This window comes from Lontra canadensis, unplaced genomic scaffold (genome assembly GCF_010015895.1).
Source record: "Lontra canadensis isolate GAN:19392208 unplaced genomic scaffold, GSC_riverotter_1.0 scaffold16, whole genome shotgun sequence".
Classification (NCBI taxonomy): Eukaryota; Metazoa; Chordata; class Mammalia; order Carnivora; family Mustelidae; genus Lontra; species Lontra canadensis.
Window position 1 is genome coordinate 1,959,947 of NW_022631010.1, and position 25,946 is coordinate 1,985,892.

The 25,946-nt window shown below is 47.8% G+C and overlaps 1 protein-coding gene and 1 long non-coding RNA gene across 3 annotated transcripts; both read left to right on the forward strand.

The window, feature by feature from the left end:
- Positions 1-5,744: 5,744 nt before the first annotated feature.
- PXMP4 (peroxisomal membrane protein 4) lies at positions 5,745-19,046 on the forward strand. Of its 2 annotated transcripts, XM_032858870.1 has the most exons (4): positions 5,745-5,922; positions 11,943-12,005; positions 14,130-14,328; positions 18,488-19,043. In XM_032858870.1, exons 1-4 carry the CDS (start codon positions 5,810-5,812, stop codon positions 18,749-18,751), a joined length of 639 nt encoding a protein of 212 aa, XP_032714761.1. In that variant the 5' UTR covers positions 5,745-5,809; the 3' UTR covers positions 18,752-19,043. The 2 variants fall into 2 exon arrangements, with proteins under 2 accessions (XP_032714761.1, XP_032714762.1); XM_032858871.1 differs by lacking the exon at positions 14,130-14,328 and having other exon boundaries at positions 18,488-19,046.
- A 6-nt stretch (positions 19,047-19,052) lies between these two features.
- On the forward strand, positions 19,053-21,260 carry LOC116868505. Its single transcript, XR_004382851.1, has 2 exons — positions 19,053-19,089; positions 19,860-21,260. It is a non-coding gene; the product is annotated as an uncharacterized LOC116868505 (long non-coding RNA).
- The last annotated feature ends 4,686 nt before the right edge of the window (positions 21,261-25,946 follow it).

The following is a 25,946-nucleotide window of genomic DNA, read 5'->3' on the forward strand; positions in this document are numbered from 1 at the left end:
TGTCTCCTGAAGTGCCTCCCATCTCAACCTGGTCTTAATCCCCCATCGTCTCAAGAGATTTACCCATAGCTGTTACTTAATTCCCACTTGCACCTGTTGGGGACCTCATTTCCTCTTCATACAGACCTCCATCCCTGCCTCCTGGGGACTGCATTCTGTCAATAAAACCCCAATACCGGCCTCAGCAACCTCCAACCCAGCCTTAAAGAAAGACTATCCAGGTCTCCCAGATTCCCCCACCCCACCTCCAGTCCTCACTCGGACACCCCCACAACACTGCTCTCCATAGTTCATGCTCCATTAGCCCCTAATTGAGAGTTTACCATGCACCAAGTCCTATAATAGCTCCAGGATCCAGTGCTCCCTTCCCTTGGAGGTAGGGATGGGGGAAGCAGACAAATTTAATTTTTAAATCTTAAAAATTATTTAATTACTAGGGGGGTGAGGAGTTAGGTGAGCCTGGTGGTGGGTATTAAGGAGGGCACGTATTGTATGGAGCACTGGGTATGGTGCATAAACAATGAATCCTGGAACACTGAAAAAATAAAATTAAAAAAAATTTATTTAGGTACAAGGTGTGACAGTGGTTCCAAAGAAGTACACTTGGACCACAAGGAAGAGTTGGGGAGTGTGTGGAGGGGAGAGGCAACCAGGGAGGTCCCCTCAATCATGATTTCTTACGAATGTGGCCAGATCCTCCAATTGGTCTACCGTGGGTTTGACCCTAAATGTTCTCATTGTTTTTTCTTAAATATCTATATTAGTCTCATCCAAAGTAATAACCATAAAAAAATCACAATTTTCATCTTCTCCTATTCACTAAATATATAACTCCTAAGAGAAAAAAAAAAACAAAAAACTTGCTCAAAGGTCCTTTGTCAGGGCGCCTGGGTGGCTCAGTCAGTTAGGCGGCTGCCTTCGGCTTGGGTCATGATCCCAGGGTCCTGAGATCGAGCCCTGCATCAGGCTTCCTGCTCAGTGGACAGCCAGCTTCTCCCTCTCCCTCTGCCTGCCACTCTGCCTAATTGTGCACTTTCTCTCTGCGTCAAATAAATATATAAAATCTTTAAAACAAAACAAAACAAAACAAAACAAAAAAGGTCCTTTGTCCTGTGGAACACTACCAGCCATTGTTCCTGATAAGTTGCCTCACAGACCCTCTACTTGCACACCCCCTCAAGGTCCATTTCTACTGATAAACTCCCCATCTTGTGCCAAATACCGCCCCTGTCTTCCCCAACACTACACCCCTTCCCCTCCCTATTCACACTTGCACAGCAAGCCCTGAGCAAATGTCCCCAAAAGAGAACCTACCATTTTCCCAGATTGCATGCCTCACCTTCTTTCCTGGGAACTTTGGAGACCTGGGGCCCTCCTCAAGCCCTAAACCCCACTTTCCATTGCCTCTCTGACAGGAATGGGGCCAGGGATCCCTCCTCCATGTCTTTCCTTCCCCATTGATCCAGTGGCCTCAGATTCTTGTCATCTCTCCCCTTCAAGAGCTTCTCAATATAACTGTTCTTTTTAAAAATTATTCAAATAATATATTAATACATTCACACTCATTTAATTAGAACTGACCCTTGAACAACATGGGGGTTGGGACACCAGCCTTGCACACAATTGAAAATCCTGTGTATAACTTCTTTTTTCTTTTAAAGATTTTAATTATCTATTGTTTGAGAGAGGAGAGAGAGAGAGAGAGCATGCACATGAGAGGAGAGAGGTCAGCAGGAGAAGCAGACTCCGTGTCAAGCAGGGAGTCTGCTTGATTCCCCAATGTGGGACTCATCCCAGGACTCCAGGATCATTACCTGAGCCAAAGGCAGTCGCTTAACCAACTGAGCCACCCAGGTGCCCCTGTGTATAACCTCTGACTCCTCAAAAACATAGCTACTAATAGCCTACTGTGACCAATAGCATAAAGTCTGTTAACAAATATTTCGTATGTTATATGTATTATATACTGTATTCTTACAATAAAGCTAGAAAAAAGAAAATGTTATTAAAATCACAAGGAAGAGGGACATCTGGCTGACTCTGTCGGTAGAGCATGTAACTCTTGATCTTGAGGTTCTGAGTTTGAGCACCACATGGGGTGTAGAGATTATTTAAAAATAAAATCTTTAGCAAAGAGAGGGGACACTTGGGTGGCTCAGTAGGTTAAACTTCTGACTCTTGGTTTCAGCTGAGTTGTGGTCTCAGGGTTGTGAGATTAGCCCTGAGTCAGGCTTGGTACTCAGCGGGGAAATCTGTTTGGGATTATCTCTTTCCCTCCAACTCTGCCCTCCCCCCATGACCTCCTCCCCCAGCTTGGCTCTCACATGCTCTCTCTCTCTCTATCTCTAATAAATAAAGCAAAATTTTAAAAATTTTATTTATTTATTTGAGAGAAAGAGACACATCGAGAGAGGGAACACAAACAGGGGGAGTGGGAGAGGGAGAAGCAGGCTTCCCACTGAGCAGGGAGCCTGATTCAGGCCTTTTTCCCAGGACCCTGGGATCATGACCTGAGCTGAAGGCAGGCGCTTAACAACTGAGCCACCCAGGTGCCCCATAAATAAAATAAATCTTTAAAAAAAAGAAGGGAAAATACATTTGTAGCACTGTACTGTAAAAAAAATTCACCTGCATAGTCGAAACCCGTGTTGTGCAAGGGTTAACTATAATTTAAAATATTTATTACAGTAGCACCTGGGTGGCTCAGCTGATTCAGCGTCTGCCTTTGGCTCAGGTCATGCTCCCAGGGTCCTGGGATTGAGCCCCACATCAGGCTCTCTGCTCAGTGGAGAGCATGCTTCTTCCTCTCTGTCTCTCTCCCCACTCATTCTCTCTCTCTCAAATGAATAAATAAATAAATAAATAAATACATAAAATATTTATTACATACATATTGTGTTAGATATTGTTCTAGATGCTGGGGCATGGCCATGAAAATAAAGACAAAAATCCTTGCTTTCATGGAGTCATAGTCCTGCAGGCAAGATGGACTGTAAACAAGAAAAAAAAAGAGAGAGAGAAATATTCTGAGACTATATATTTTTTTTCCTCTGCAGGAAAGGAAGCTACTTTAGACAGGGTGGTGAGGGAAGGCCTCTCTGAGGAGGTAGACTTGAGAATTGAAATGGAGTCATATGGAGGAAGGAAACACGTGGAACTCTTTGGCTGTATCATCTTGGGCAAGTGCAAAGACCCTGAGGTCTAAATGAAAGAAGACCAAGGATTGTAAAGGAGCAACTGAGGATAATAAGTGAGGTATGGGTACAGGAGGATGAGGATGGTGAAACAGACAAGGCCATTGTGAGGGTTGAGGTTTAGTTCTGAGGGTGATGGGTGGTCGCACTGGACAGTAAAAGTTTCCACTAACACAAGTCTTGGTAGTTTTCCATATATTTCCATATTTTCCATATATTTCTGTATATAAATCAAGTATATACATACTTGATTTTTATTTCTTCTTCAGACCTTCGCAAATTTTGCTCTGTCTTACCAAAATGCTGGTCTTCCACCCTCATTGGAACACCACAAGCTTGGTGCCTTTGTCTTTGTGCCTCCTCTAAAATCTTTCCTTGATCTGCCTGGATGGGATCCCTCTCTCCATTGCTGTTCCTGTTTCTCACAGTACCTGGTACTACTGCTGTCACGTGATACTTCTCTTGGAAATCCCCCTTCCTTCCACCCCCCCTTAATAGGAGCTCTCGAGCACCGGAGGTACTTCACCCTTCTGGTTGGAACTCAGAGCCTGACACAGAGTAACCTGAGAAATGCTTGTTAATTGACCAGTTGACTGACAGAGCAGCTGAATGAGTTTTCAGGGATGTAGAACCCATCTCCAACAGGCTCCCCATTCAGGATGACCCCTGCTCTGAACTTTCTGCTCCTCACCTCCATCTCCTCATCTACCCAAATCTGTCAGTCCTAGGTCCTATTTCCTTAGACAGCTTAGAGACTCCTGGTATACCTAACATGGTAATTCTAGGCATGGAGCCAAGCAGGGAGGAAGGAAAGTTTGGGAAACTTCCAGTGTCCCCTTCCACAATGAGTGCTCCAGCCACCCCAGAAATGTTAACTTCTCCATGGGGAGAGAACCCATGAGCAGCTTAAACCAGATTCCCAGCTGCAAGGGAAAGGAAGTGAGGACACACATAGCTGGGCCCTGACATCTTGTTCATTGGCATTGGTAGGAGACAGCAAAACATGGTGGTTGCTATGGGCTGAATTGTGTCCCCCCAGAATTCGTATGTTGACATTCTAACCCGTAGTACCCCAGAATGTGACTGTATTTGGATATTGGGCCTTTAGAAGAAGTATTTAAGACTAAATGAGGTTATATAAGTGGGTTCTATCTAGTATGACTGGGGCCCTAAAAAAAGAGGAAATTTGGACCCAAGTATGTACAGAGAAGACCATATGAAGACACAAGGAGAAGACAATCAACTACAAACCTTTCAGTGTTCTTCAGAGGATATTTTTATATTTTAATGTCGCATTGCCACTATTTTCAGAGGAAGGATTACCTGAATAAGCCAGTCCACTATTACTGAAAAGGAAGAAAGGGAGAAGGAAAGGAAAGGAAAAGAAAGGGAATCCAGTTTCAGTGCTAAAATAGGCCAAGTATAATTCTTCCTTCACTGACCTCTGACACCATCTTCTGACACTGACCCAGGCAATAATATCCCAGATAAATATAACATGGCCCGAGTACTAGGGGATACCCTCACAAACCACAGCCACCACTCAACATGTAGCTGTTATCCAATGACACCTCCACACAGTGACACACAAATTCCACCCACCAGTACTCTGGAAGATGTCAACCCCAAAGTGTACTGCTTCAACAAACATATGTTGGACACCCACCATGTGCTAAGTGCTGGGATTATAGCAGAGAACAAGACAGACAAAGTTTCTACAGTCATGGAATTTACAGCCCGGTAGGGGCAACAGACGATGGACATGAAGCAAACACATTATTTCAAAGAGTGAAAAGTTATATGAAGGAAATAAAAGGAATCAGCTACTTTAGATGGGACATCTAGGAAACCCTCTCTGAAGGGGTGGCATTTGATCTGAAACCTGAAGACTAAAAAGGAGCCCGCCATGCCGATAATGAATACCAGTCAGGAAAATATTAGGTGCAAAAGCGCTGAGACAGGAGCCTTCTTGGCATGCTCAAGGAACGGCAAGCAGGCCATTTGGACTGGAGAGGAGTGAGGGGGCAAGTGACAGGGTTTGAGGTCAGAGCAGGAAGCAGGGGTCAGATGATAGTCTTTCTTGTGGGCCGGGGGAAGTAGTTTGGATTTGAAGAATAAATGGGAGCCCTTGAGATGTCATGTGATCTATGCCCGAAGAAGTTTGCTAGGAGCCCTGTTACCCAATCGGAAAAGTCTTGGGTAGAGATGAGACCTGGCTCCTCCCAGTGTAACCCTCTCGATTCTAGGGAGAGTGGCTCCTCTTTCAGAAAACCTCCTTTCAAGCGTTCAAGTGACATATCTCCGGCTAAGCACGAAGCAAACAGGCTACCGGGTTGGACAAACCCAGGTGTGCAATTCTGGCGTCCCTTGGAGCTCGCGGGCGGAGCCCGTTGTGATTGGTTACAAACTCTCCCACTCTTCCAGTCAGACCGCTCGTTCCCCGTGTGAGACGAGTGAGCCATTTGATTGGCGCTTCCCGTAGGAGTGACAGCAGACGCAGCCTATGAGCCCAAAGACCGGGCTGCTCTGTCCAGAGCAGCCTGCTGTGCGGCCGCAACCCGGGGCTGTCAGTGCTGGTCCTGCGGCTCGCCCCCACCCCGCGCGCCTCTCTCACTATGGCGATCCCGCGGCAGATGCGAGCTCTGCTCCATGCGGTCAACGCACTGTTGCGGAAGCGCCGCTACCACGCTGCGTTGGCCATGCTTAAGGGCTTCCGGAACGGGGCAGTGTGAGTGGGGCCGTTGGGCTGGGCCGGGGCTGAGGGATGGGTCCTGCTCAGGTCGGAGAAGCGGGTTCGGGGCCCGTTGCCATTCTGTGTGCCCTTGAGCAGCCCTGGTGTGTCTCTAGGCCTCGGTGTGCACTGTCTGCACAGTGGGCGCTGGGGATTTGGGGTTCCCTGCGCCTTCTGAGCTGGGGCTCCCACTAAGCTGTTTCTGGGTCCTCCGTGCTTTGCAACCTGGCGCACATGCCTTGACCACCTCCCACTCCAGTCCCTGTATCCCCTCGTTTGGGCCGCCACTACCCCCCTGCTTTGTGACCTTGGGTCTCTTTGGCTTTAACGGTCCCATCTGCACAATGAGAAGTGGCCACTGGCCTCTAGCAGGCCAGTGGCGCATTGTGTGTATGCTCCCACCATTAAGCCGCCTGTGGGCTCACATCCCACTTCTCACTACTCATCTGATGACTCTAAGTCCCCATCCGGCCCAGAAGACTCCTGGGGCATAAGCCTTTTGCAATGACTGTAAAAGACGGTGCAGATATTTGCTGGGCAAATTGATTTTATCCTGGCCATCCGATCTGCTGGAAAGGAGGTCTTGGGGTCATTTCACCTGGCTGGTAACTGCAGGGGAGCTCCCTGCAGTTACTCATGCATGACAGCTGATGGGCCAGAACTAGTGATGCAACAGAGCAAACTGTACAAAGACTTGTCCTCTTGGAGTTGACATGCTAGTTAGAGGAGCATGCCATGTCGGTGAGAGTGCCTCTGGACTGCCTCTGTTCCAATCTTGGTGCCACCTACCTGTGTAGTGTTTTAAGATTTATGTATTTGACAGAAAGCGCACAAGCAGAGGGAGAGGGAGAGCCAGAGGGAAAGGGAGAAGCCGGCTCCCCGCTGAGCAGGGAGACCGATGTAGGGCTCAATCCCAGGACCCTGAGATCATGACGTGAGCTGAAGGCAGACACTTAACTGATTGAGCCACCCAGGCACCCCTACCTGTGTGATTGTGAGCAAGTCAGTTAGCCTCTTTGACCCTCACTTTCTATAAAATGGGGCTGGTAATAATGCTTACATCATACTGGGGCCCCTTACTGCAATGCCAGGCTCTTGGCTTCTGTGAGAACCCAGAGTCAGGTAGGATTGGTTCCAACTGGGCCTGAAGACTTTATCAGCCATGCTTAACTGTGACTAAGGTGGGATAACATCAGTGGCCCTTTGCCAAGGTATTCTTAGGACAAAACAGAAATGAAAATGAGTCATATAGTAGTCGCCAGTGGTTATTGCCCAATGCTAGCTTTGTACAGCTATTTTCAACCCAGTTGTCTTTACGGGACCCTCCCAGCCAGGGTAGTCACTTGCTAAGGTGACGCCCTTTTCAGGCCCAGTTCCTTCATTTCAAAGCTGGGTGCCTTCATCTCTTCTGGCCTCAGTTTCATCCTCTGTAGAATAGAAACAGCCTCACCCAAATGGAGTGCTCTAAGGCAGTGATCCCGTTACGGTTCAGTGCTAAGACACTATGACCATCTGTAAGGACCTAGAGTCCAAGGTCCTAGTGAGATCAGTCTTTAAAGTACTGTGGCAGTACCAGGCATGCTTTACAGAGGAGGTGATTGTGTTGTTTTGAAGGGCAAGTTGTAATTTGCCAGAAGTAGAAGGGCAACCCAAGCAGAGGGAATGTTTGAACAAAGGCCTGGAGGTGGAAAAGAATATGCTATTTGTGCAGAGAGTCCATCCGTTCAGGGAGGCAGACTTGGACGACTAAGTCATAGGAGCTTTGTAAAGTTGAACTCACTGATTTCCACTCCTAACTATATAAGTATGCATCTCTAAAAGTAAGAGCATTTTCCTATATGGCTAAATTATCATGATTATACTTAATAAATTAATAATAACCCTATAATGTTGACTACTGTCCAGTTAATAGTGAAATTGTCCTAGCTACCCCCTAAATGTTCTCCCTAAATGTTAGTTTGCTGAGACTAGACGCCTCCCAGACATCACATTGCACCTGTCATTATGTCCTTTAAATCCTTTTAAAGCCTGCGCATCCCTTTTTTAAAATTTTACTTTATTTATTTATTTGACAGAGGGAGTACAAGCAGGGGGAAAAGCAGAGGGAGAGGGACAAGTGGGCTTCCCTGAGCAGAGAGCCTGATGTGGGGCTCGATCCCAGGATGCTGGAATCATGACCTGACCGGCAGGCAGATGCTTAACAGACTGAGCCACCCAGGCACCCCATGCACATCCCTTTTTTCAGGACATAGAATAATCCTGTGAATGGTATCAGCTGGCTCCCACCTGAGTTTGAGGGCTCTGGGAATGGGGCCTGGCAGATGTACAGTGTTGGGGACACTATTCCACTTGTGTCTGGGGAATAAGGAAGGACTCTTTTCACTCTGGAGAGCTGGAGGAGGCTGAGGGCCTCTTTGTTCAGGGGAAAGAGATACAACTTTGGAGGAGGGGAGGGAGACAGCTTGCTGGGACCAGGATGGGGTTCCTGCCCACTGCTAGGTAGGGGGACAAGATAAGCAATTCAATTCTGGCTTCAACATATTAACATTTACAAATTTGATTTGCATTTTATTAAAGATTTTATTTTTTTATTTGACAGAGAGAGCACAGGTAGGCACAGCAGTAGACAGAGGGAGAAGGAGAAGCAGACTCCCCACTGAGCAGAGAGGCTGATACAGGTTTGATCCCAGGACCCCAGGATCATGACCTAAGACGAAGGTAGACACTTAACCCACTGAGCTACCCAGGAGCCCCTTTAATTTGTATTTTAAAAAATTAGGTAACATTAGGGGCGCCTGGCTGGCTCAGTCAGTGGAGCATGCGACTCCTGATCTCCAGGCTGGCTCACCTATGTTGGGTGGAGAGATTACTTAAAAATAATTTTTTTTTTTTTTTTAAGATTTTATTTATTGAGAGAGAAAGAGAGCATGAGCCGGGAAGGGGGGTGGCAAGGGAGAGAGGTGGGTGGGGAAAAGGAGAAGCAGGCTCCCCACTGAGCAGGAAGCCCAATGTGGGGCTCCATCCCCAAACCCTGAAACTATGACCTGAGCCAAAGGCAGATGCTTGACCGACCAAGCCACTCAGGTGCCCCTAAAAATAAAATCTTAAAAATTAATTTAGGTAACATTCAGAGACGCCTGGGTGGCTCAGTTGGTTGGTTGAGTGTCTGTCTTCAGCTCAGGTCATGATCCCAGTGTCCTGGGATCCAACCCCTCATCGGGCTCCCTGCTCAGTGGGGAAGTCTGCCTCTCCCTCTCTATCTGCCTCTCCCCCAGCTCAAGTTCTCTCTCACTCTCTCTCTTTCAAATAAATAAATAAAATCTTCTTTAAAAAATTAGGTAGGGGCACCTGGGTGGCTCAGTGGGTTAAAGCCTCTGCCTTCAGCTCAGGTCATGGTCCCAGGGTCCTGGGATCGAGCCCCACATCGGGCTCTCTGCTCAGCGGGGAGCCTGCTTCCTCCTCTCTCCCTGCCTGCCTCTCTGCCTACTTGTGATCTCGGTCTGTCAAATAAATAATAAAATCTTAAAAAAAAAAAATTAGGTAACATTCAGAAAAGGCATAAAAAGTTAGATGCTTTGGGACACGTGGCTGGCTCAGTCAGTGGAGCATGTGATTCTGATCTCAGGGTTCTGAGTTCAAGCCCCACAATGGGAAAGAAGCCTACTTAAAAAAAAAAAAAAAAAAGTCAGATGCTATGAAGTCCTGCCCACTCCATTCCTCTGTCACCGAGTCCCCCTCCCTGGAGGTAACACCTGTGTCCAGTCTCATGTCTCCCTCCAGAAATATTGTCTGCATATACAAGCAGATACATATATTCTTCCCCACACCTTTAAGACAAGTTTTATTTTGAAATAATTTAGGTTTATGAATTACTTCATTTTACACAATTTGACATTTTATACATCTCGTTCTAATATATCCTGCAGTGCACATAGAGCTGTGTCAGTCTCTCACATCTGTGTAGCATTCCACTCAGTTTATTAATCCGAAAGCCCCTGTGGGTGGACATGAGTTTGCTTCTGGTCTTTTGCGGTTTCTAACAAGCCTGTGATGAATAGTCACAGATACTCATATGACAACAATACATAGCTCCTGGTCATTGTGTCAGGAGGCCATCAAGGATTTTTAGACCTTGTAGCTTGGCAAGATCAGGACCTAGAGCTGGAGAATTTGGTAGGGCCAGAGGGAGTCCAATAAAAAAGAAGAAAGGAAGAGACACTAGTGTTGGTTGAACTAGAACTTTGACATGTGCTATGTCCTTAACTGCTAGAAGCAACTCTGAGACGGAGAATACTTTTTGCTGGAGGGAAAAGGGAGGCTCAGAGAGGTTGAGTGATTTATCCAAGTTCACACAGCAAAAAGTGGCAGGGCTTTGGCACCAAATATACAGGTTTTTCCTTTCCACTACCCACTGGAGTATAGTTAAAACAATGGGGGCGCCTGGCTCGTTCAGTCAGTGGAGCAATGCAACTTGGTGTCGGGGTTCTGAGTTCGAGCTCCACATTGGGTGTGATTATTTAAAGATAAAATCTTTAAAAAACCAACAAAAAACAATGAAGGAGAATGTATACATGCTCACGTAATCCCCAGTTGTTCAAATGAGGAGGTAAAAGGAGAATCAGGGAAAGAGGTTTGAGTCTTAAAAAGAGGCATTTCTGTAACACTTAAAATGTCTGTTCTGGGACACCTGCTGGCTCAGTTGGTAGCTCATTTGGGGCTGTTGATCTCAAGGTTATGAGTTCAAGTCCCACCTTGGGCATGGAGCCTACTTTAAAAAAAAAAGTTTATTTCAATTATTTTAATTTTTAAAAAATATTTATTTATTTATTTTAAAGAGAGAGGGAGAGCACCCAGTGGGGAGGGGCAGAGGAAGAGGGACAGAGAGAATCTCAAGCAGACTCCTTTCTGAGTGCACTGAGTGTGGGGCTCAGTCTCACCACCCTGAGATCACAACCTGAGCCAAAATCAAGAGTCAGACGTTCAACTGACTGAAGCCACCCAGGCACCCCTCAATTATTTTAATTTTAAAAGCAATGTTTAACCATTACAGATCATTTTGGAAATATGGAGAAGTTAAAAAAAAAAAAAGACAAAAGTAAATTCCCGTATTCCTCTGGCTCAGGGAACATTGCTAATAACAATTGTGGCATATTTCCTTCCAGTTTTTTTTTTTTAATCCCCTTTTAGAAAGCTGAGGTCCTCTTGTGTATCATAGTTGGAAAGAGGTACATTTTGAATAGGTAGAAGTACGAGGTTACTCAGCAACTATTGTAGGGAATTTATTAACTTTAAGATAATCCAAGCTAAAGGTAGAACCTTCCAGAAATTACCTTCCCTCACAAATAATTAAGGGCTGCTCCAGAATCAGTCACAATCCTGTATGGAGCACATTATTATACATCAAGCACCATGCAAGGTGCTGGGGACTCTGCAGAGGATACATCAAACACAGTCCCTCACAATGCCTACCGTCTAGGGGGGAGGAAAGAACTAATCAGAATAGAAAGAAACTACGAGTAATTGAGTCATTAATGCAGGACTGTAAAACGCTGCAGAGAAGCTTGGAGCTCTGTGGTCTTGAAAATATTGCCCTAACCTGGTCTGGTGGGTAAGAAGCCTCCACAGAGGGGCCCCTGCGACTTGAAGGCTCAGGAGTTCCGGAGGGAGCAACTCTACACTAACAACTGGGTGGGGCCGGTGGAGGCCTTTGACACACATGGTCCCCTTTCATTGAAATTATAACCACCCTCTAGCCTGACATCCCCTTTGGCTGTTAGGCAAACCGAGGCTCAGAGAAGTTAAATAGCAGGCCTGAGGCCCCTCTACCAAGAAGGTGTCAGAGCTCGGATTTGAACCCAGATGCAACTTGAAAGCCAGCATTATCTCCCCTTCCAGGGTGACGTTAGGATTAGGGCTGAAGGGGGTGGGGGGTGGGGGGACAAGGCATCAGAGAGCCGGGAAAGAAACTGTGAGGCAATGATGCCATCCATAGTTACTGTTTCCTTTCATTTCTACAGCTACGGAGCCAAAATCCGGGCCCCTCACGCGCTGGTCATGACCTTTCTCTTCCGGAGTGGCAGGTACCCACCCCCTCCACACACCCCCAGACTGGGGGAGAGTGCAGTCAGCCCTCAGGGCCAGGACCCTGGCACTAGCTTCCTAGTCAGGTAGAGCCCCACCCACCACCTCCTCGAGTACAACTCTGATCCTATGAGTCCTACTCAAAAACTCCTCGTGCTCCCACAGTCCTCCGGAGAAGCCCAGCTTCCTTCTTTCAAAGGCCCTCTCCAACTAGTGTTGAGTGCTGGCCGATGCATGGGGATGTTGAATCACTGTATTATACACCCGAAACTAATATAACAGTGTCTGTTCACTATATTAAAATTAAAAACTTAAAAAGTCCCTCTGCTGCCTGGGCGCCGCTGCATGCCCATATTCCTCCCTTCCGGCCCCTTGGAGTGCTCTCGGCTCCTGGGACTCCCGTCCACGCCACGTGTGGCTCCACCGCCACGTTTGCTCGTGCAGTAACCCCCTCCAGGTGCGCCCTTTCCTCTTCACCCCACCTTTATTTCCCTGTTGGCAATGCATACCGTTATGTGAGGAGCACTTCTTAGGAGAACTGTCCGTGACCTCCTTGGCTCCCTCAAACATCTCGGTCTTCCTCCATCCGCCATAGCTTTCCCCTCAGGACACTTCTCAGAAACCACTCCGTGGCCTGGTTTTTAACGTCTGTAGCCTCACCTGGCGCTTAGAACAAGCGCACGTGGACAGCCTCTTGGCCAATTCCAGCTCCCAAGATTTTCTCTTTCCGTATTTTTATTTAGGATCTCTCCCTTTATTTATTTTTTTATTTTTTAGATTTTAATTATTTGAGAGAGTGTGAGCACAAGCAGGGGGAGGGGCGGAGGGAGAGGGAGAAGCAGACTCCCCACTGAGTAACGAGCCTGACCCAGGGCTGGATCCTGGGACCCGGGATCATGACCTGAGCCGAAGGCACAAGCTTAACCGGCTGAGCCACCCAGGTGTCCCTAGAAACATTTTGAAGGCAAGATTAGCACCAACAGTTAACTGGGAAATCCACCTTTCTTGCATTAGAACTGGCAACACTAGAGGCACTTGGCTGACTCAGTAAAGCATGGGACTCTTGATCTTGGTGTCTTGAGTTTGAGCCCCATGTAGGTCACAGCATTTACTCAAAAAAAAAAAAAAAAAAAGGTTAAAAAATAAGAGAACTGGCAACACCAGGCTCATGTTCCTCTGAGGCGAGAACCAGCTGACTCCTGGCTGTCCTCACTCACCCGGCAGATTTCCACAGGTTCCAGTAGACCCACTTAAAGGCCCTCATCTAGCCATGAGAGCGCTTGATTGCAGGATCCTTGAATTGACCTCCCAGGGTACACGCTGCTCTTCTCCCTGTGTTCTCTCACTGCCCCCTAGTGACTTAATTTTAAAGGATAAATAGAATCCTTGCCCGACTTACATGTGCACTTTTGTCAGGATAAAGACAAAACTGCACGTCCCCACCTCTCCTCACATTCTCCCCCCCCACATTCTCTGCTCAGGCCTTGGTTTCTCTCTGTTCCTTTACTCCCCACTCTCTGTCTCTCCTCCGGACCTTTGCACATGCAACCCCTCTCCCCTCTCCATCTCATTGACTCCTCATCCTTCGGATCCCAGAGTCATCTCTAGTCAGGGTGAAAGTTTGACCTTTGCTTTGTGATAATTTATGTTTGTCTCTCCCATTACATCATATACCTCATGAAGGCAGGAAGCTTTTTTCCTCAGAATCCTATCCCCAGTTCCAGTACATAGTAGGCTCTCCCTTACTCCCTCCTTCATGACTTCATATGCTCATGCCAAAAAGTAATTTACTGAGCACCTACTCGGTGCCAGGCCCTGTTCTGGGCCCTGGGGATCAACAAGCCAGGTGTAGACACCACCCTCTGGTAGCTTCCACTGGGGTGGGGTGGGAGTGGGAGGAGAAGAACTAGCCTATCAATGTCAGCTGGTGGAAGAGCTGTGAAGGTAAAGGAGGCTAGGCTCTCTGAGGAAGTGACCTGGAGTCAAGTCCGAGGACATGGAAGCTAGAGGCCTGGGGTTGAATGAGCCTGGGCCACCTGCTGGCTCAGGTTTGCATTCCCCGGGGGAGAATGCCCTCAGAGCAGTTGGGCCCGCACTCACTAGGGGTCCCTGTGTTTGTGCAGCCTCCAGGAGAAGCTGCGGGCCATTCTGCAAGCCACGTACACCCACTCCCGGAACCTGGCCTGCTTTGTGTTCACCTATAAGGGCCTCTGCACCCTGCAGGCCCACGCGCAGGGCGAGACCTACCAGGTGCACTCGTTCCTGGCCGCCTTCTTCGGGGGCTTGCTGGTGTTTGGAGCTAACAATAACATCAACAGCCAGGTAAAGACCCTTCCCCAGAATAGGGCTCAGGGCTCAGAGGCTGGGACAGGAAGATTGTGGTCTGGGTATAGAATTCGGGTGGCGGTAAAAGAAGATGAGGTTTTTTTTTAAGATTTTATTTATTTATTTGACAGAGGGAGAGAGCACAAGCAGGGGGAACAGTGGGGAGAGAGAGGGAGAAGCAGACTCCCTTCTGAGCATGGAGCCAGGTGTAGGACTCGATCCTAGGACCCTGGGATCATGAACTGAGCCAAAGGCAGAAGTTTAACAACTGAGCGATCCAGGCGCCCCCTAGATGTTGTTTTAAAGTCCTTCTTGGGTGACATGAAAAGTTGGTAGCCCCTCCCTTTGCCTCCCTCCAATTTATTAAATACTTTCAAATGATAAAAATCGTGGTTTATTTTCGCATTTTAAAAATGCAGAGGCGCATGGGTGGCTCAGTGGGTTAAAGCCTCTGCCTTCGGCTCAGATCATGATCCCAGGGTTCTGGGATGGAGTCCCACATCGGGCTCTCTGCTCAGCAAGGAGCCTGCTTCCTCCTCTCTCTCTCTCTGCCTGCCTCTCTGTCTCCTTGTGATCTCTGTCTGTCAAATAAATAAATAAAATATTTTTTAAAATACAGACTAAGCACCCTCTGTATGTCTGGGGCACTTCTAGGTGCTTGGGGTATATCATAATAAAATTAGAAAATAAATTGAAAAGAAAGCTCCCATCCCCCCTCCAATTCTCAAACCGCTGTCCAGGAATACTTTAACTGTGTCCTTTTTTATTTTTTTTTAAGCCTTTTTTTTCTTTAAGATTTTATTTATTTGAAAGAGAAAGCATGAACCTAGGGACAGAGGGAGAGAAAGAAGCAGACTCCTTGCTGAGCAAGAAGCCCCACATGGCCTTGATCCCAGGACCCTGAGATCATGACCTGAGCTGAAGGCAGAGGTTTAACCCACCGAGCCACCCAGACCTCCCACTTTAACTGTGTCTTGTGTGCCCCTTCAAAAATTGTCTGTGCTAGTATCTGTACACACCAGGAGTTTTTCACCAATGAGATCACACCATACTCTTTCTTCACAGAATGATGTATTTAGGAAATCTTTCTTGTCAGTCCATCATTCTTTTTAACACCAGCAGAGCTCTCCATTGTGTGAATCGACTGGCCTTGATTTCCCCAGTCTCCTCTGGATGGATGCTTAGGGGGTCTGTAGTCTTTTGCCAGGACACACACACATTCGTCTACATCTTTGTTTGGATATGTGTCAATCCATCTGAAATACCCTTACCACAGAACTATGGAATCTATAGATGTGAGCATTTTGAATTTTGAGAAAGTTTCCCAAGGGTTTTTTGGGGGGGGTTTGTTTTTTTTTTGTTTGTTTGTTTTTTGTTTTTTTTATTTGGTTAGAAATGTCACTGGTCTATGAACTTCTAGGGGCTAGGAATCCTGGTCATACCATCTCCTTCTCTCTCCCTTCCTTTCCCTGACCCCGGGTAACAACTACCCTGACCTCCATTTCTAAAATTTTGTTATATCAAAAATGTTACGTAAGTAGAGTCATTGCAGTATATAACCTTTGGTGTTTGGCTTTTTCACGCAGCATAATTCCCTAGAAATTCATCCAAGTTGTGTGTGTATCGGTAGCTCATGCCAGGGCATGGGCACCCCACACTTTGTTTAAGCATCCACCCACCGACGGACATCTGGGTTGTTTCCAGCTCTTGGCTATTAGAAATACAGCTAAGAATATTCTTGTACAAGTTTTTGGGTGACCATAGGTTTTCATTACTCCGGAATAAATGCCCAAGAGTCCAGTTGCTGGGTCATATGATACATGCATATTTAAGTTTGGGTTTTTGTTTTTTTTAAGATTTTTATTTATTTATTTGACAGACAGAGATCACAAGTAAGCAGAGAGGCAGGCAGAGAGAGAGGAAGGGAAGCAGGCTCCCTGCGGAGCAGAGAGCCCAATGCGGGACTCGATCCCAGGACCCTGGGATCATGACCTGAGCCGAAGGCAGAGGCTTTAACCCACTGAGCCACCCAGGCACCCAATGTTTAAGTTTTTTAAGATTTTTATTTTTAAGTATTTCATAATCTCTGTAGCCAATGTGAGACTCAAACTCAGAACCCCCAGATCAAGAGTTGCATGTTCCACCTACTGAGCCAGCCAGGCGCCCCATCCATTTTTTTTTTTTTAAGACTTTATTTATTTATTCATTTGAGAGAGAGAGAGAAATAGCTCAAAGAAAGCATGAGTGGGGGAGGGGCAGAGGAGGAAGGAGAGAATCTCAAGCAGACTCCACACTGAGCTCAGAGACCCACGCAGGGCTGGATCTCCAGACCCCAGGATCATAACCTGAACTAAACCAAGAGTTGTATGCTTAATCGACTGAGCCAGCCAGACACCCCCATGCATGTTTAATTTTTTAAGAAACTGCCAGTCTGTTTTCCAAAGTGACTGTACGATTTTACATTCCCATCAGGAATATACAAATGATCCATTTTCTCCACATCCTAGCCAGCATCTGGTTATCACTTTTTTTTTTTTTTTGAAGATTTTATTTACTTATTTGACAGAGAAAGAGATCACAAGTAGGCAGAGAGGCAGGCGGGTGGGGGGTGGGGAGCAGGCTCCCCGCTGAGCAGAGAGCCCAATGCGGGGCTCGATCCCAGGACCCTGAGATCATGACCTGCGCCTAAGGCAGGTCATCATTAACCCACTGAGCCACCCAGGCGCCCCGGTTTATCACGTTCTTAACTTCAGCCATTTGATAGGTGTGCAGTGCTTCCATTGTGGTTTTAATTTGCATTTCCCTAATGGCTAATGATGTTGAACATCTTTACATGTGCTTATTTTCCATCTGTAGAACCAGTTCGGTGAAACATCTGTTTGCATCTTTTGCTTATTTTCTAGTTGGATTGTTTCTTTTTTTTACCATTGAGTTTTGAGAGTTTGTTAAAAAAATATATATCCCAGGGCAACTGGGTGGCTCAGTGGGTTAAGCCTCTGCCTTTGGCTCAGGTCATGATCCCAGAGTCCTGGGATCGAGTCCTGAATCAGGCTCTCTGCTTGGCGGGGAGCCTGCTTCTCCCTCACTCTCTGCCTGCCTGTCTGCCTACTTGTGATCTCTCTCTGTCAAATAAATAAATAAATTTTTTAAATACATATATATATATATATATATCCCAGATAGAAATTTTTGTCAGATACATGTTTGTAAATACTTTCTCCCAGCTGTAGCTTTTCTTTTCAGCCTTTTCATATGGGCTTTCACAACCCATTTTAAATTTTGATGAGATCCAGTTTACTGATTTTTTATTTTTATGTGGGTTGTGGGTTTTGGTGTCAGGTTGCCTTTCAGTTTTGAGCCATGTAAATATATTCATTTTCTAAAAATGTTAGTGAACAAGAATGATAAATTACAGCAAAGAATAGCAACATTAAAATACCTGCTACAGGGGCACCGGTGTGGCTTGGTCAAAGCCCCCAACTCTTTTTTTTTTTTTTTTAAAGATTTTATTTATTTATTTGACAGACAAAGATCACAAGTGGGCAGAGAGGCAAGTGGGAGCCGGGGGGGGGGGGCGGAGCAGGCTCCCTGCTGAGCAGAGAGCCCCATTGGGGGTTCGATGCAGGGCTCCATCCCAGGACCCTGAGATCATGACCTGAGCCAAAGGCAGAGGCTTAACCCACTGAGCCAACCAAGCACCCCAAGCTTCCAACTCTTAATTTCAGCTCAGGTCATGATCTCAGGGTCTTGAGATTGAACCCCGTGTCATGCTCTGCACTGAGTGTGAAGGCAGCTTCAGATTCTCTCTCTCCTTCTTCCTCTGCCTCTCCAACTCCCCCAATAAATAAATAAATAAAATCTTTAAAATACCTACTACCTACCACTTCAAATCATCTTGCACACTAGCTTTGAAAAACACTGACCCAGGCTGGCTCAGTTAGAAGAGCATGAGACTCTTAAACGAGAGGTCATGGGTTCATGCTCCACGTGGGGTGTAGAGATTAATAAAATAAAGAAAAAAAGAAAGAAAAACCCTGATCCCATGTGCAATAGGTGCCCCAGGACGCAGGGGTGGGCTGAAGGGTCCCAGTGGCTGGGAAACCGCCCCCCCCAACTCTGGTCCCTCCCGTAATCCCCTGTCATTCCCTCCCTGCAGATCAACATGTACCTGCTCTCACGAGCCCTGTTTGCCCTGTGCCGCTTGGGCGTGGAGAAGGGCTACATTCCTGAACCCAGGTGGGACCCATTCCCGCTGTTCACTGGGCTGCTGTGGGGGCTGGTGCTGTGGCTCTTTGAGTACCACCAGCGCACTTTGCAGCCTTCCCTGCAGTCCTCCATGACCTACCTGTACCAGGACAGCAATGTCTGGCATGACATCTCAGACTTCCTCCTCTACAACAAGAGCCTCCCCTCGAAGTAATGGGGCCCCCGAGGTGCTGATGGGGGCGTCCACAGCCGAGATCGGCTCCATCGGCGAATCCCCCTAAAGGATCCTGCCTTCTCAAGATCATGGTTCTCAGACTCCAACTTGTATTGTCCCAAGGTTTCATTTGCCGAAGCAAAAGCACTGATTTCCAAGTCCCGTTAAGTCCTCTCCATGGGTGGAATGAGTGGTGAATTGGGCTGCAGGGCCTCAGACATGATTCCAGCTGTGCTGCTGGCTAATGTGAGACCAGGGAACACCCTCCCCCCACCCCACCCCCGCTCTGGGCGTCAGGGGTCAGCCAGCCTAGAGGAGGGCCCTGAAGTCTCTTCCTAGTAGCTTATGGTCTTTGACCATTCTGTGTACCAGGACTCCTTGCCGGGGGTGGGGGCGGGGGGAAGGCAGCAAATATGTTTTTAGAAAAAATTGAATTCCTGGGCTCAGGTGTTGCTCTAGTGGAGAAGCTCTAGAATTCCACTGTCCAATGGAAGCACAATGTGATTCGCATATGTAATTGAAATTTGTCTTAGAAGCCACATGAAAAAAGTAGGAAGAAGCAGGTGAGATTAATCTTAATTATATATTTTAACCCAGTATTTCTAAAATATTGTCATTTTAACATACGAAAATTAGTATAAAAATTAATGAGATATTTTATATTCCTCATTCTTATACTAGGTCATCAGAATCAGGTATGTGGTGTATACTTAGAGTGTGTCCCAATGGGGACCAGCCATATTTCAAGTGCACAGTATCCGCATATGGCTGGTGGCTACCATATTGGTTAAAGGAGATATGGAACACTTCTATGCTTGCAGAAAATTCTAGTGGACAGTGCAGATACAGAGCTAGGGGACATGGGTTTGAGTCCCCGCTCCACCACTGTGTAACCTTGGGGAAGGTTTCTTAACCTCTCAGAGCCTCAGCTTCTTATAAAATGAGGATAATCATAATACACACATTGGATTTGTAGAAGTATAAGAGCTGCTATTACTACTAATTACTTCCATTAGTGAGCTCCTACTTCCTCCCGGATGCTTTGCATGTATTATTTTTAACCCATACAATGACCTTGCAGGTGTGTATTTTGATCCTCATCTCACAGATGTGGACACAGGATCAGAGCCGGGAAGTCACTTGCCCAAGATAATCAAGATAATACAACCAGTATGATAGCCAAATCAGGGTTTGAACCCAGAGCTGTCTGAGTTCAATACCCTTGTTGTTGTTGTTGTTGTTGTTTTCAGTGCCTTATGTTAAATTTAGAAACCTAAGCAATGCTATGCAAATGTTAACTAGTTCTAGGATGGAGTCCAGAACATTGTGCAAACTCAAATGCCCAGAAGGGTCTGGCAAGGGGTATAAATGAAAATGTTGTGCACTTGGGAGTGATGGTAACCTGGGGAACTGGAGACTTATGTGCCAGTCCGATTTTTAAAATCACTGGTGCTGGACAAACCAAACCAGGTCTCCAGGAAGATGTGGTCCATGAGCTTCCAATGTGAGACCCTTGGTCTAGTAGGAATACTCCAGTCTCTTTTTAGAAATTACTAGTAGAAATGTGCACATGAGTCACTGGTGATCTTATTAAAATGCAGATTCTGACTCAGTGAGTTTGGGGTGGGGCCAGAGAGTCTGCCTTTCTCACAGGCTTCCAGGTGCTGCCGTTGGTGCTGCTGGACGGAGCCGAAACTCGAGTAACAACCTCGAGTAGTAGGGAATCATGCGCAGCCAGCCCAAACGAGGAAGCCGAGTCACAGAGCTGTTAAGTAATCATGGTGGGATTAGGCCTGCTTCTGACAGCAGTGCTCTCAGTCCTGACGTACTACACACTTGGAGAAGGTGATCTGGAAGGTCCCGCATTCCCTGTGTGGAGGCTGAATGAGATCCGGAGGTCAGGAGAGGAAGGGGGAGGCCATCAGCAAGCAGATGTTGGGGGGCTCTGCTCAGTCCCCTCCAACTTCGCACTTCACCGCACACCAGCCAACTCTTCCAACTGCCACCGCTGTGTCTCTCTGCCTGAGGGCTCTCGTTTGCCACTGGCACCTGCTCTGCCACCCACAGCAGGTCTGGAGGATTAACACGGGCGATCACTCTCCAAGGTGGACACTCCGCAGTGGCTCCCAGAGATCCCCGGCCGGACTGAACTCTGGCTGCCCACAATGATCACTTGCTTGATAACTGTGCCCACCCCCGCCCTTCCCTGTCTCCTCCATCCCTAACGTATGATCACTTCCCAGAGGAACCACTTGCACTGAAATCCTTGTCTCAGGCTCTGCTGTTGAGGAAACCGAAACTAAAGCTGGCCTCTGGTGCAGCAAGCTGAAAGCCAGTGGAGGTTTGGACAGAGAATTCGGAGGAAGAGTGCCGGGGCTCGGCCCGTTTTTCTCGGGCAAGGGACTTCACCGTACTGTACCTGTTTCTTCATCTGTAAGAGAGGCGTGCTAATTTCAGTGCCCTCACAGCACGATCTGGAGGATTAAACAACATGATGAGTCTAAAGTAAGCACTCCGTGAATGTTTGCTGTAATGTCTACTATAGCATCTAAAGGGAGGAGGAAACGTGGTCCTAAGAACTGAGTAGCCCCTGCTCTTAGCCTCTCCTACCCCCCAAATGAAGGTAGAGCCTTGGCTCCCTGCCTGCCCAGCATCCCCCCACTGCCGCGGGGGGCTGGCTGGCTGCACCACCGACTGTCTCTGCTCTCTAAGAATAGGTTTCCCTCACAGATGGCATCTCTCCGTATCCTGCCAGAGCATCTGGTTCCCCCAACTGCTCACTCCAGGGAGCGAGGCTGTGTGGTCCTTGCTGAGGAGCAGAGCTCTGGCTTCCAGCAGACCTGGGAGGAGTCCCCGTTGGCTCCCTCCTAGCTGAGCTTCTATTTCCTAAGATCTGTAAAACGGGCATTGCCAAAGGGCCCTTGGAACACAGTAGGCACTCTGTAAGTGCTAGTTCCTGAAATAGTACGACGATTTACGTGTTTATTAAGCACTGGCCACGTTCCTACGAAGTCTTCTGATCTGCAAGACTATAAAAAAATAATTTTCCATCCATAGCCCATGCTCATAGTACAGAACTTACATGGTACAAAAGGTGTATCACAAGGAAAAGTTGGGCTCCTTCCTGCACCCAAGTTCCACCCCCAAACCCCCTCTTTTGCCAGAGGCACTCAACTGTTAGCACTTTCTAGTATGGCCTTTCCCAGATAGTCTGTGCACAGCCACCTATCTTTGTCTTATGAGAGACTTTTTTAGAGGATTTTATTTCATTTTTAATTTTTTTTCCCCTTAAGTAGGCTCCATGCCCAGCATGGAGCCCAATAGGGGCTTGAATTCACAACCCTGAGATCAAGACCTGAGATCAAGAGTTGGATGCTTAACCAACTGAGTCACCCACATGCCCTTAAATACTTGATTTCATCTTTTTAAAGATTTATTTATCTCAGAGAGAAGGAGAGAGAGAATCTTGAGCAGACTCCCCGCTGAGTGTAGAGTCCAACATGGGGCTCGATCCCACGCCCCTGAGATCACGACCCTAGCTGAAATCAAGAGCTGGGCGCCTAACCAACTGTGCCACCCAATTGGGCCCCTAAAGATTTTATTTTTTATTATTTTTTTTATTTTAAATTTATTTTATTTTATTTTATTTGTTTTCATTTGACAGAGAGAGAGATCACAAGTAGGCAGAGAGGCAGGCAGAAAGAGAGGTGGAAGCAGGCTCCCCACTGAGCAGAGAGCCCGATGTGGGGCTCAATCCCAGGACCCTGAGATCATGACCTGAGCTGAAGGCAGTGGCTTAACCCACTGAGCCACCCAGGCGCCCTTAAAGATTTTATTTTTAAGTAATCTGTACACCTCATGTGGGGCTCAAACTCATAACCCCCAGATCAGGAGTTGCACACACTACTGACTGAGCTGGCCAAATGTTCCTGTCTTCTGAGAAATGTTGACATTGCATTGTCATCCCCACAAGTCCTCAGCATTTTTTCCTTGCCCTCTCTGTGTTGTGGTTTCTCTCTGATCAGTAACCTAATGTGAAAGGGAGTCCTTTCTTTGAGCTGATTCCCACCCCAGTCCACCCCCGGACTCCCCAAAAATCTCAGGCTGGTCCTCACCGCGATCAGTGTATGAGATGAACCGCCCTACATCTCTGGAGCCTTACCGTCGCTGATACCAAACGTTCGGGCCCACATAGCCCCAAGTGAAATGGAAAGGACAAAACTGAAGTTGATCTGGGGCCCTTCTGCTGCTCCGCTCCCAAATTAGAGACCATTCAGTGAGCCCATGTGAGAGCAGTGATTCACAGGCGGAGACGCCAAGAAAAGGCCTCCCCTGATGCTCCCTGCTCCCGCCTTTCACATCGCAGGCCCCGGAAGAATCCTGGAGATGGCATTTCTTTCTCCATTGTTCACTTGGGTTTATGAGAATCAGGCTTTGAACCTGACACCCTCCTAAACCAGAACATTGCACTGGGCTCCACCTCCCAGAGCGAACCCGCATCGCTGCAATCTGTGACTTCAGATGGCTTGCTTTCTTTAACAAATTAGGGGGTATTTATAAAAAGAAACATTATTTTTTTTTCCTCCCCTCGTCATGTTCCAGATGGATAGGGAGAGAGTTTGTCTTGCTTCAGCCCTGAACAGTATGTTAGGTGAGAGGGCTTTCATTTGAACCAGAGGGTCTCCTGCATGAGTCACTCTAGTGAGCTACAGGCCTCCCGGGCCAGCTGGAGGACAGAGGGAAAGCAGGACTGTCTTTGGAGTATTGCTTTTGGAGAGGGCTTCCTAACAGAGGGCTCCGCTTCCTGTACCAGGCCTCTGCGCCCAGAGCTTTGTGGATGTCACGATTTCATAAACAATGCAGGAAACGAGGCAAACTGGAAACATAGATCATGGGGTCTCTGCTTCGTTCCCACTGCTTTTCCAGGCCTCTGCAGGCTCTCCTGGTGGGCTAATTGTCCGTTAAGAGAAGGACCACAGCCAGACCACATCAGCTCTTTGAAGACTCTCCTTTTTAGGGGGTCTTTTTAGTCTGTGTCGTGAACCCCTTTGGCATCTGGTGAAGCCTGTGGATCCCTCTCAGAATGCTGTTTTTAAAACCTATTAAATGGGGCGCCTGGGTGGTTCAGTCAGTTAGGCGTCCGCCTTCGGCTCAGGTCATGATCCCAGGGTCCTGGGATCAAGTCCCGCATCGGGCTTCTTGCTCAGTGGGGAGTTTGCTTCTCCCGTTCCCCCTGCTTATGCTCTCTCTCTCTCTGCTAAATAAATAAATAAAATATTTTTTAAAAACCTCATTAAATAAAATACGTAGGGGGCACCTGGGTGGCTCAGTTGGTCAAGGGTCTGACTCTTAATCTCAGCTCAGGTCATGATCTCAGGGTGGTGAGATTGAGCCCCCCCACCCCGAGTCCTGGGCATGGAAACTGCTTAAGATTCTCTCTCTCTCCTCTGCCCCTCCCCCTCCCCCACGGCTCATGTGTTCGTGATCTCACTCTCTAAATAAATAAATAAAATACACAGGATTACAAAAGACAAGAATTATATTGACTTGAGATAATTATCAAAATATTTTTAAACTTTGTAATTTAATAATATATGCTTTTTTCCTTTTTTTAACCCACTGAAGAAATAAATCGTGGCAGGCCTAGAAGTGTCTTGATGTCCCAGGTGCCTTAGGTGTCCACAGTACCTCAAGACCCTGGCGCAGCTGGGACACGGCACGGGCGTAGCTGTGGTTTCTGTCGCTGACGAAGTCCTGGTGCTGCTAATAGGCCCCTGGTCTGTTGCCTGCATGGAACGCAAGAGGCTAGTGAATAGGCAGACGTGGTTTTGTTTCTGTACGTTTCCCGGAACTGGGGCTTGTGGAGGAGATTCAGAACCTTTGCTTGAGAGTGACCTTCGCAGCCTGACCACATGGCAGGTGTCCTTCACCAAGCCCTCAGCACGGGAATAAGAAAAATACTGGCTGGGGGCGCCTGGGCGGCTCAATCGTTGGGTAAGTCTGCCTTTGGCTCAGGTCATGATCCTGGGGTCCTGGGATCGAGTCCCACATCGGGCTCCCTGCTCAGCGCGAAGCCTGCTTCTCCCTCTCCCACTCCCCCTGCTTGTGTTCCCTCTCTCGCTGTGTCTCTCCCTGTCAAATAAATAAATAAATATACTGGCTGACGTTGGCCTGGTCCTTACTAAGTACCAAGTACCTAGTGACACTGGACGCTAGGACTCAACAATGAAGGGGCCAGGTCCTGCCCACCAGAAGCTTACAGTCTAGGGGAGGGAAGGCTGGCACAAAGTCGATCATTTTGGAGGGCAGCGGGTGCTAGAAGGCAGTAGCACAGGGCAGTGTCATAGAATGACCTGGAAGGCGAGAACAAAAAGGGTCTATTTTCCAGGGAAGGCCTGAGACTCATGATGAGCAGAGAGCCATGCAAAGATCCAGAGGAAGGGTGTTCCCAGCGCAGGATCTGCAAAGTGTGCAGAGGAGGGAACCAGCTGAAAGCATTCCAGGGCCTGGCAGGAAGCCCTCGAGGCTGGGACAGAGCGCAGGGCGGGGGTGTGCTGGAGTGCCGGGTATGGAGGCTGAGAAGCAGGCCAGGCCTAGCAGGCGGGTGTTGTAGGCCAGACTAAGTGGTTTGGGTTTCCTTCTAAGCGTTATGGGCAGCCTTTGGCAGGTTTCAGCTGGGGAGTGATGTGATGTGATTTAACTCTTAGGAAGATTCTTCTGGCAACACATGGAGAAGAGTGTAGGCAGCCAGGCCGGCAGCGAGGACCCCGTGAGGAAGGCACCCGGGGGTCTGGGGGAGAGATTATGGCGGTCTGGACCAGGGTGGGCCTGTGAGGTGGAGAGAAGTGGGCACATATGGGGTGTAATTTGGAGAGACTCTGTGGCCCGGGGCTGTGGGGGGTGAGAAAGAGGGGTATAGAGAATGACCCCCATGTTCCCCCTCCTTAGGCCCTGCCCCCCCACCTGAGAAAGGGAAGCCCTGACTTGCCCCCCCCCCCCCTTGCTTCTTCAGCCCCCTGCAGGCCTGGGGCCCCTGGCATGCGGGCTTCCCAGCTGGCTCCAATTGTTATTCCTCCCCAGGGAGTCATGGGAACACACTCTCCCTGCCCCCTCCAGCCCCCTCTTCCCAGACAGGGCCAGCCCCTAACAATGCCCCCTCAGCCAGCCAGTGGCTTGGACACAATGCCCCTGATTC